This window comes from Lepus europaeus, chromosome 3 (assembly GCF_033115175.1).
Source record: "Lepus europaeus isolate LE1 chromosome 3, mLepTim1.pri, whole genome shotgun sequence".
Lineage (NCBI taxonomy): Eukaryota > Metazoa > Chordata > Mammalia > Lagomorpha > Leporidae > Lepus > Lepus europaeus.
In genome coordinates, this window is record NC_084829.1 from 130,101,861 (window position 1) to 130,114,006 (window position 12,146).

At 40.0% G+C, this 12,146-nt stretch overlaps 1 protein-coding gene across 7 annotated transcripts in view; it reads left to right on the plus strand.

Moving 5' to 3' along the window:
* The window catches only part of L3MBTL3 (L3MBTL histone methyl-lysine binding protein 3), a 145,679-nt gene that overhangs the window by 48,661 nt on the left and 84,872 nt on the right, over positions 1–12,146 (plus strand). For all 7 annotated transcript variants that reach the window (XM_062186748.1, XM_062186754.1, XM_062186750.1 and 4 more), the window contains 3 exons: positions 2,069–2,204; positions 4,193–4,284; positions 7,647–7,798. In XM_062186748.1, the coding sequence (XP_062042732.1) occupies positions 2,069–2,204; positions 4,193–4,284; positions 7,647–7,798 (380 nt within the window). The remainder of the gene's footprint in view (positions 1–2,068; positions 2,205–4,192; positions 4,285–7,646; positions 7,799–12,146) is intronic.

A 12,146-nucleotide genomic window follows, 5' to 3' on the forward strand; every position in this document is an offset into this window, starting at 1 on the left:
ATGGGGACTAGATCTGTGGACGGGCTGTGTGAGGAAAGGAGATGAAGGGAGCCCAGAGGCCAGGGCTTGGAGGAGCCTCTAGGGGAGTGAGCAGACAGCCCGGGATGAGAACTCCGAGAGGGCAGGGCCCACCTGGTGTGAGGGGAGAGGTGGCACAGCCCACTGGCACGAGCCTCGGGGGCAGAGTGGAGGAAGGAGCTCAGGCTGGTGTTAGGCTATAACCCTTCCACGGGACTATGAGATGATGGATCAGGAAAGGCATGAGAGAGGCAAGCAAAGGTGGTCCTTGTGTGTGAGGGGAAGGGTGTGGGAGATTGAGGCTGTGAGGTGCAGTGAAGAGACTATGGAGAGAGCTGAGGTGGGCTGAGAGCACAGAGCATGGGGACCACAGGGCTCTGTGAGCTCTAAATCAACAGGTGGAGCTCGGAGGCATCATCCAGACACTGTGGGGCGCAAGGCCGGGTGGGGAAGAAGCTCTTGAGCCCACCTTTGCTGTGGAGTGGATGTGCAGGTGGGCACAGCCACTGCCCTTCCTTAGAGATTCTCTTTCCCAGGGATCCCAGTCTCAGTAATGTGGAGACTCTCTTGGGAGGGGAGAGTCCAGCCTAGCTGTAGATTTTATATATGTAATATACCAGTGCATCCTAGTTTAAGAATGCTAATAGAAGAAATCACTGTTTTGGCAGATTGTCTTTCAGACTTTTCTTTTACCATGCATTTACATAAATACATGCACGTTTAGGTGTGTTCATAAAGGTATGCATATGCTTGTATATTTACACACACACACACACACACATATATATATATATATATATATATATATATATATATACAGAAGTATACACGTGGACTCCCACATTTATAACTGTCTCATAAACTGACTCATCCTAATTTTTTCTGCCATTTGAACAGTGTTTTGGAGATCTTTACATGGCAGTCACTATACAGCTGCCCATCACTTTGGTATTAAGTGCTCTGGCTCTGCACTCTGGTCTCAAGCTTATGATGCAGGCATCTTCAGGACCAGTGTTTCTGGGGTGGTCTGACATCTGGTGTTTGTGGATCTACTTGCTACATCTCCCTCCGCCAGTGGGAGGAAGGCTGAGAAGCTCGACCTTAAGAGCAGAGCGTGACCCAACTCAGGACTTTGAAACTCAGAATGTCCAAGTGTGGCCCTAGGGGCAGTTGTACCACACGGGAGACGTAACGCGAGTTCCTAACTGGCAGTCTGTCTCTTCTAAGTATGCAGTGAGAGAGACTTTCCTTTCTTTCTTTCTTTTTTGTTTTTTTAAGATTTATTTATTTATTTGAGAGGCAGAGTTACAGACAATCTGCTGGTTCACTCCTCAAATGGCTGCAACAGCCAGAGCTGGCCTGACCCAAAGCCAGGAGCCAGGAGCTTCTTCCAGGTCTCCTATGTGGGTGCAGGGGCCCAAGCACTTGGGCCATCCTCCACTGCTTTCCCAAGTGATTAATAGAGAACTGGATTGAAAGAGGAGCAACTGGAGCCACCGGGACATGAACCAGTGCCCATATGGGATGCCAGCGCCACAGGTGGAGGCTTAAACTACTACACCACAGCACCCGCCCAGCCGCTGGTAGAGAGGAGAATCGGGTGACTTCTTTCGGAGTCTGCGCCTGCAGTAGTCTGCAGCATTTAGTGTAAGGCAGAAGAACATCCACTCGGGGGCCCTGCTGGGGCTGGGTGCGCGTGTTGGGCTGTCTGCTTCCATGCCAGCTTGCCTTGGTGACAGGTGCTGGGCAGTATAGGAAAAAGAGATTGGATATGTGTTTGTAGGAAACTGCTCTTCACCCTGTATCCATGTGCTGCTAGCGCAGCTGCAGATGTTGCCAGAACACAGCTCAGATCTTCCCAGAATGGCCCTTGCCTTTGGGTTTTGTCATTTGTTTTTTGTTTCTGTTTCTTTGTAGGAGGATGGTTTGATTCACACAGGCTGTGTTGTTCCTGATATCCATGCTAATGCATTTTTGTGCTATGTACACAAATATTCTGGTTTTGTTCTTTTGCTTTGTTTAATTACTCGACCTGCCTTGCTTATTTCAGGTTTGTGGATACCGAATAAAGCTTCACTTTGATGGTTACTCTGACTGTTACGACTTCTGGGTAAATGCAGATGCCCTAGATCTTCACCCCGTTGGCTGGTGTGAGAAAACTGGCCATAAACTCCATCCTCCAAAAGGTGTGGTCACTTTCTGTGTTTTTTTTTTTTAAGACTTATTTATTTATTTAAAAGTCAAAGTCACACAGAGAGAGAAGGAGAGGCAGAGAGAGAGAGAGAGAGAGAGAGGTCTTCCATCCCTGGTTCACTCCCCAACCGGCTGCAATGGCCAGAGCTGCGCCGATCTGAAGCCAGGAGCCAGAGCTTCCTCCGAGTCTTCCCATGGGGGTGCAGGGGCCCAGGGACCTGGGTCATCTTCTACTGCTTTCCCAGGCCATAGCAGAGCTGGATTGGAAGTAGAGCAGCCAGCTCTTGAACTGGCGCCCATATGGGATGCCGGCACTGCAGGCAGTGGCTTTACCTGCTACGCCACAGCACCAGCCCCATCTGTGGTGTGTTTTATATCCATTAAAATCTCATTTTCTTACACACTAATTTAGAATTTTTAAGAATGTAAAGTTCATGGTAATTTTGCAGTGCCCAAATTCAAGCTTATTTTTCAGATTGAAATACACATTTACTAAAGTGAAACAAATGAAAGTCAAATTGAGCTTGAGAATAACCTATGTCTGTATACTGATTCACATGTAAAGTAGCACTGTGTGACACGTAACTTTGACAACACACAACTCTTACCTTCAGATTTCTATTATATAGAATATATATATACACACACATATATATATATCATATATACATCATATATATGTATATGTATATATGATGTATATACTTACATATGCACATACATCTACATACTTGAAGAAACTGATTTGAAAAATGAGTTTTAGCTAATTTACACAACTGTTTATTTGCTAATATTTCTTTGTAGAGAAAACCATGAGAAATTATGCCTTGACCTTACAGATCTTAAAATTTAGGAGACTGGCTAGGAGGTTATAGCACTAACAGTTGGCTTAGGTGGGAGTTGTACTAATAGCAATTACTGTTCTCTCTTGATTGAGTTCTACATGTTACAGTTTGCCAATGATTTTGCCTATTTCATGTTCATAAAGTACCAAGAATAACAGCCATCATTTTTGTCTATCCCTAATTAGTTTAATAATGTCATATTCCTTTCTTTCTGAACTATTGCAATTATTATTTTTTACTTGATGTAAAAAAAATTCAGACAACTAGTTTGATATTTTTGGCCTCTCTTAGGGCTATTCATCAGTGGACAAGTCAGCCCTTGGTTTTAAGTGGAAAAAATTAATGGCAGAATGGTATTTTCAGAGAGCTGAAAGGCTAAACAAAACACATAGAAAAGATGAGGGCCAAGAAGAAACTTTGGCCTTTGCATAAATTTTTCTGGCATATGTGGTTATTATTAGCTATTCTAGAATTTATCGAAGAGAGAGCACGTTAGCAGATAAAGTGCTCAATTTTAAGGAAAGGTTGTCTCTAATGAAATGTAAAAATTGAGGCAAGAACATTTCCCTTATTGCAATTTACCAATATATCTTTATTTCATAAACCTCAAGTAGTCATTTTTGTATTGGTAAGTCAACAGTTTTACCTGTTTTATTACTATCTTTCTACCCCCCACTTGTTCCTATAAGTTAATCTCCCAAAATAGAGTAGCCTAGGCAAAAATAAAGAATTTGACTACTCCGATCACTAGTCTATACTGCCAAAGATTTCTACCTAAATACTCATGGAAATACCCTGGTGATAAAAAATTGTACCTGATACAGTAAGTATTTGCTTCCTTTTTCTTTCTTTTTATTTATATCTATTAGTATTCATTTAGAATTGAAATAAATACTACATTTGATCTTAGCCAAAAGGCCGAGAAGCAATAGAATTGAAAAAATAATAAAATTTGTTGAAAATAAATAGCTTGTATCTAAAAATCCATAATTATGAATTATGGATTAATTTTATTTAAGAAATTATTTAATTGCTTGATTTGGATATGTTGGAGTTACAGATAAAAGTGGGACTGGAAAACTAAGTGTAAAATATTTTGATATTTTACTGAGTCTTTTCATATGTGCTTGCCTTAGGATATAAAGAAGAAGAATTTAATTGGCAGACCTATCTTAAGACATGCAAGGCTCAAGCTGCTCCTAAATCATTATTTGAAAACCAGAATATAGTAAGTATATCTCAAATGCCTTTTCTTTCAAAGAAAATATTTTTTATTTATTTTTATTTTAAAATTTACTTCTTAATCCATTAAAATTTGTTGCCAATAATTTTACATATTTATGGGGTACAGTGTGACATTTCAGTACATGTACTGATTACATCAGGGTAATTAAAATTTCCCCTGCTTTGTCGTCACTTTCTAATTAAACCCTTGGAGCCCCTCTCATCTGTCAGAAATATGCACCACATTTTTTTTATTAGTTCATCTGGTGATGGACACCTTGGTTGCTTATGTATTTTGGCTGTTGTGAATCAGCCTGCAGTAATCATGGTGATGAGATATTGCTTTGATATAGTGATTTCTGTAATAAACATGGTGATGCAGGTATCACTTTGATATAGTGATTTCATTTCTTTTAGGTATATATCCAGTAATGAGGTTGCAGGATCATATGGCAGTTCTGTTTCTGGTGTGTTTTGGCACTGTAGTGTCTGTACTAATTTACATTCCTACCAATAGTGGTTTATAAGAATTCTCCTTTCTTTACATACTCACCATCATTTGTTACTTTTTGATAATAGCCATTCTAACAGAGGTGAAGTGATAATGTCATTGAGGTTTTGATTTGTATTTCCCTGGTGACCATTGATATTGACCATTTTTTCATGTACTTGTATTTCTTCTATTGAAAAATGTCAATTCATTTCCTTTGTAAAACCATTTCTTAACTAGATTGGTTGTTGAGTTTTTTGAGTACCTTGTATACTGTATATAAATCCTTTGTCAAGTAGATAGCTTGCAAATATTTTCACTCTGTTGATTGCTTCTTTCCCTGTTGATTTTTTTCCTTTACTGTACAGAAACTTAATAGTTTATTTTAATCCTTTTTGTCTAATATTTTATTGCCTAAGCTTTTGAGGTCTTATTCAAAATTTGCTGCCTACATCAATGTCTTGAAATGTTGTTTTCTAGCAATTTCATAGTATTAGGTCTTCTCTGAGTTGATTTTTCTGTGTGGTGAGAAGGATCTCAAGTTTTTAAGTGATTTTTGAGTATCTCCTAGGATAAATTCCAAGTGATAGGAAGGAACTATAATAAATTTTGTTGCCTTGGTAAATAGAGTATTCTTATGTTAATTAAAGTTTAAAATTAACTTAGGATCTCCGTGAATAAATTTCTACTTTATAGCCATATTACAGTTGCTTTTTTATTGGATAGGAGGGAACATAGTACCATATCCACGTGTAATTTACAACTAAGCTGCATAAAAATTAAATTGGGCTCTTTATTGTTCTCATCATTTCCTTAGGAGTGCTAGTCAGATGGTGTTCCCAGAGCGAGCCCTGTTTCCTTCACAGACAGGAGATTGCTAGAGACTGTGATGTACCTTCACTGCAGCTTACAGCTCTGTTTGCAGCATAATAGAAGCAAAGTCTGGATGTGTGTCTGGACCTGCATTCCTACTTTTCATTACCTGTTCCTCTGTTAGCATCTCTGAAAGGGCCTTGACAGGTTAAACTCCTCTTTCTCCAAGCTCTGACCTAATTGGAGGGAACAGAGGACAAGCAGCTGGCAAATCAGAATACACAACTGCAACTGATTAGGGCTGAGGTGTAGGCCATCCATGTCCTGTCTGTGAATAAATCAGCTTCTTAATTCTGGGCCCTGCAATTAATGGGATTCCCTGCCTGACTCCCCAACCCCAGGGAGCACTGGACTTCTAGGAGCAGAGTAAAAGCTATGCACCCAGCAGTTCAGGGGCCTCTCAAGAGGTATCTGGTTTCTCTTCTGTGATTCACCAGGCAAGTGCCAGTGAGAAGGTGGAGAGACGCAGTGATGTTTCACTAATAGGGTTCTTTCCAGATGGAAGTAAATACCAACAGTGGAGAAAAGCCTTCTCACCCATCCTCCAAAAACCTTCCCTTTGGGAAATGATATTATCTAATTGTTAATATAAGTCTAATAGCTGAAGCATTCTCTGCATAAACTGAACACAAACCAGGTTGAATGTGAGAAGTGGAGTGTGTTATGTGTCTGTGCAACTAATAGAGATAATGAGCATGTTATTATTTTAAAAATACCTTAATTGAAAGGACGCTTAATTGCTGGTATGTGAACTGTGGATGCTCCCTGTGGGGACTTACTGCAGGGAGGAGGATCACTTAGGTGAGAACTTAGCAGTCAGCTGTTGGTGCTCTGGTTTCTTCTCTGAGGGTAGCTTCATTCTAGTCTTGACTATCTTGAACATGCCTATTAAATTCTGCTCATTGCTAGCATGAAACTTAACTGTGGGCGCCGTGTTTGATTATTTTCCTGTTTCTAGATTTGTCCACTCCAAAATACTCAAATACTTAGGGTCTTAGCACTGAAAGTAATTTTTAGACTTCAATGTACATTGAAAATTGCAGTGTAGCATTAGTACCTGCTCCTCCAATTCACACAAGACTTACCATAACATTTTTAGATAAATGACTGTCTCCATTTTTGCAGTGATAGCTGTACAATTACAGTAAAATGACAGAGAACATTTATTTTGCTTGAAATACTTAGAATAATACCTGTATATTTTATTCTGCTCAGAAGACATTTTTAGAAAAGATGACTGCGTATTGTGATTTGCATAATTAATAACCAGGTACATTAATTTGAGATTTAGATATTTTTCCTTACAAAAGAATGTAGGGATGTTTATATATTACTGTACCTCAGACACACACTCTTACTGAACTTTCACTGCCTTTGTTCGTGTCCCAGATGGCTGGTAATCTGTGAGCTTCCTGAATGGCTGCATATTTGCCTACTTACAGCTAGTTCTGCTGCTACTGTTGTGAATTTCAAAAGTACGTGCAGTGTGAAGTTACAGTTGTAATGCGTTGCAGCCTTCTCTGTATGAAGATGACCTACTTTCAGTACTCTTCTGAGAGTTCTTTTCAGAAAGGGGGGGTGAATTTGTATTGACTCATGCACATTTTTAACTCGATTAACTGCGTATTTTGTTTGAAATAACTTTTATTGTTAAATCTGTAATCAAAGAAAAGGTCAAAATGTGAAATCAGTGGTGAGTAAATCTTGCCTAACTAGTACAGTCTTTTAAGATGCCAAAACACAAGGTAAAATTATGTTAACACCTGTGCATGTGCGTATATTTTAGTTCTGAGACTCAGATAGTTAAATGGGTGTAGAAGGAGGACTTTGTTTTATTGCTGCTTGTTGGAAAGTGACCGCGCAGTGAAACTGGGGCATAATTTTTAATTTACATAAATACAGCAGTAGATGCTGGGCCTTTGTGCAGAAGGAGCAGAGTGTGTGCTGGTCTTGCTGTCAGCAAATGTGTGCTTATCTCTAATTGAATCTGTATGTTTCTATAGACAGTGATCCCATCAGGCTTCCGGGTTGGAATGAAGCTTGAAGCTGTAGACAAAAAGAATCCTGCGTTCATCTGTGTTGCCACGGTAACAGATATGGTGGACAATCGTTTCCTGGTACATTTTGACAACTGGGATGAGAGCTATGACTATTGGTGAGACATTTTCCAGTGATGTGTGCTTTTTAAAGTATAATGTTTATGTAATAAACCAGGTACATGGCTTAAAAACTGTAATAATCAAAACTCACAACAAAGAAATAACAATGATGTGCCCCACTGTTTTCTCTTGCAGATTTTCAATTTTTTGCCTATTCCATATTGCATGTATTTCTTAATAACATCCTTTAATGCTAGCCTGTGATATGGATTTTGGTTGACTTCCTACCATGGAAGTGAAATTTACACACTCCACATCCCCAAGATCACACACATGTGTGAGCCCATGTCCCACACTTTCCCCTTCAGCTTCAGTGTCTCTTATCAGCTTTTTAGGAACTCATTCTAATCTTCCTTGGTATGTACATTCCCAGTAACTAATTTAACCATTCATAGTAACTGAATACAAATAAATTAATTGAGGAATAATGTTTTTAATCTTAGATTTTTTTAGATATAATGCATAAACTGGTAAAGGCAAGATATAAAATTACATAATCATAAAATAATTAAAGCCTTCATATTTGTATTAAACAGTTGAACTAAGGATTTTCCAAACCTAGTCCATGTTCATTGATTGCTACAATTCAGTTTTCTGGTGAAACAGATTTCTGAAGTATTCAGTTCTATCTAGAGAACATTTGAAATGAAATTAAATATGGCTAAGGTTGCGTTATTAAGTGAATATTAATTTATATAAATACTGCTAAATTTTAAGAAAGCTTGACATTACCTTTTAATAAATATGTATTTAAATATTCAGTTGAAATAGCAGTAATTGGATTCCTAGGTATTTGAGTTCTGTTTACATTGTTTAAAAAGAAGGGAGGCATTAAAATTTGAAATATGTTATTCATATTTTTAAAATGCTTTTCTGTTATGTGATGCATGTGCTTTTTACAGAATTAAAAAATAATATGGAAAAGCCATTCCATGGTTGTATGTGTGACTTAAACAAAATGGGCAAATATCAGTCTATTTTTGTGGTCTCATAAGTACTACAGTATTTTAAAGTATAAGTTACTTATTTGACTTAAGATGTATTGCCATTCAAAACACTGTCCTTGGGGAGAGGGGAAATTAAGTTTAGAAGAATTTGTTACACTTTTTTTTAATGCCAAAACAAGCAGGAGGAGCACAGGAAAATACTGATCTTTTAAAAGACTGATTTAGCACTTTTATGCCATATAAACTGCTGTAATTGTTCACAGGCTGGAGTGGACTTTCAGGATTACTTACACTGGGAACTGTTGACATGAAATCTTATTTTGTTAATTGTCAAAAAAAGGAAACAGTGCGTTCTCTTCCTCAGCGTGCAGTTAGGGAACACTGAAAATTGCTTGTGTCCTTGAATTTCTCCAGTTTCACTGAACATTATGTTCTTTGATCTCTGAATTTGGGTTTTTATCAGCATAAATTACTTAGGTATGTGATTCAGGTTATAGATTGGGTTTCCTTTCTTACTTTAAAGTAATTTGAAAGTGAATTTTTTTTTTTCCTTTGAATTAGCTTGTCACCCTATATCTCTTTTTACATTGGTGGGAATTTGAAAACACATATATGTCTGTATACTTTTGGGGTGCCATATATTTAGCTGCAATTAAACATTTCTTCCATCTAAAGAGGAATGCGATCAAAATAGATGCAGGATTGAGATAGGTTTTCTATGAAAAGAAAATAGGATATATTAGAATAAAATTTGCTTTACTTGTGTGTTTCCTCTGAACTTCGTTACTGATCATTGGTAACTGTTTTGTTCTGTCCCCTCAATGGTCATAGACTTAGTTCCTAAATATCGCAGAATTTTGGAACTAGAAAGAACTGTAAGGATTCAGCCGGGAAAGTGAGTGCCATGGGGGAGCACCATCTTCCCAGCTCTGTACAGCCCCCTCCCCCATCCCTGCTGGAGATGTGGGCTTGGGGACAGCCTGTGAAATGAAAACATCACCCTCTCTCCATGTCTCCCCAGGGCACTGGGAAGAAGTCTTCCTTTTTAGAAATGTTCTTTTCTTTTCTTTCTTTTTTTTTTTTTTTAAGATTTATTTATTTATTTGAAAGTCAGAGTTACACAGAGAGAAGGAGAGGCAGAGAGAGGTCCCACATCTGCTGGTTCACTCCACAGCTGGCCACAATGGCTGGAACTGTGTTGATCTGAAATTAGGAGCCAGGAGCTTTCCCTGGGCCTCCCACCCGGGTGCAGGGGCCCAGGGACTTGAGCCATCCTCCACTGTTCTCCCAGGCCACAGCAGAGAACCAGACAGAAAGTAGAGCAGCCAAGACTCGAACCAGAGACCATATGGATGCCAGCACTGTAGGTGGTGGCTCCACCCACTACACCCCAATGCCGGCCCCTAGAAATGTTATTTTCATGTGACCTTGCCTTTTAGCCTCCAGGAAGGCATGACAAAACAGGAGTTCGCCTATTGCTAAATAGAAAGACTTTAAATGAGTGAGGTTGCAACATCAGATGCCTTTGGTTCCATTCCAGTATGTGAGGCTGAGCAGAAATCAGCAACGAATAATGCTATGAAAAGGAGAGTGTTAAATTAGTGACTAGAACAAACCTGGGCTGGGACCTTTTCCCAGCTATCTCTGATTATACTGTAAACATTTTTATTAGAGATGATCTCTTTTCTGTTTATAAATTGGGGTAAGAATAGTTTCAGAAGTCTCCATAAGATGATATTGACAAGTTGACACGACGCTGTCAGTTTCTTGGAGTGGTGTCACAGTTAGCAGGCTTGCCGTTACTTGATTAAATGTGGGAAGCACTGGGGCTATCGGTTAGACCTGGACAGTTCTGAACTTCAGCCCCAGGAGGCTGATGATCTACAGAAGGAAACACAGACACCACTGTCCTGGCTTTAGGGTGGATGGTGGCAGATGGTGTTGGTTATCAGAACCATCCACTTGCTTTCTGCAGTGGCTCATGACAAGGAAGACTGGGTCAGACTCACAGTATGGTTCTGGAGGAAACATTGTCAGGGAGAAGGGATTTGAGCTGGACCTAGAAGGACGAAGGGAACTGATGACTTAGATGAGAAATTCCTGGTCAAGGATAGCACTTGGGTATGTTTGGGCCAGGGGTTAGGTAGGGTATTTTTGGGGAATGGCAGCCAGTTTATGCCTTAGATCTTCTAAGCTGTAGTTACCCCCTTTGCAAAGGGGGTTGATAATAATACTTACCTCATCAGGAAGTTGTGAAGAGTTTAAGGAACAGAAACCAATATGCAAAAGCTGACAAGATAGAGGCAGTGAAGTTAAAAGCGAATCATTGCTTGAGAGGGAGTGGACTTCCAGGAAGGGTTCCCAGCACACACAGCCATGGGCAGAAGGAAGGAGGCCACTACAGATGGAGGGAGTAGAGTTATCAGAGACTGGGTTTTGTTGGCACCAGGTCTCTTAGGATGGGCTGTAAGCTCTAATCTGTCTAGTCTGGAGGAAAGAAAGCAAGAAAAGGAACATTTGCCAGCAGGGTGATGGCATCGCCTTTATGTTTTCCAAGTAGTCACTGAGTTGGTGAAAGGCTCTAAGTAGGAAGCAAATGAATACTGTTTAACACAGATACTGTGGAGTGTGAATTAAGGGTGGGAGGGAGACCCAGGTGACTCAGCCCAAGGAACTCTGGGCTTCGGAAGTAAAGCACAGGGACCAGAGCTGTGGCATAGCGGGTAAAGCCACTGCCTGCAGTGTTGGCATCCCATGTAGGTGCCGGTTCAAGTCCCAGCTGCTCCATTTCCAATCTAGCTCTCTGCTATGGCCTGGGAAAGCAGTGGAAGATGGCTCAAGTCCTTGGGCCCCTGTACCCATGTGGGAGACCTGGACGAAGCTCCTGGCTCCTGGCTTCGGATGGCACAGCTCCAGCCATTGTGGCCAGTTGGGGAGTGAACCAGCGGATGGAAGACCTCTCTCTCTCTCTCTCTCTCTCTCTCTGCCTCTCCTTCTCTCTTTGTGTAACTCTGACTTTCAAATAAATAACTAAATCTTAAAAAAAAAAAAAAAAAAGTAAAACACGTAGCCATGAGGGCCATGGCACGTTAGCAGATGGCAGGGCCAGGGCAGGAGGGAATTGGTTAATAAATTGGCAGAGCTGTGCTCTGGGTTTAGGAAGTGGGAGAGGCCAAGTGTCCTGTATTTCCTCAACAAATCTGAAGCATTATTTCTTGAAATGTAGGACTTTGATATTTCCCTTAAGGCAGCGTCTTGAAATGTTCTCCTTGACTCTCTGCCTAGATCTGCAGAACCCAACCTGGGTGCATGACTTTTGTTTAGCTTTTTGGCTGTCACTGATAATACCAGGATTCTTTTTTTTTTTTTTTTTTTTTTTAACCCAAGGGCTTGGGGA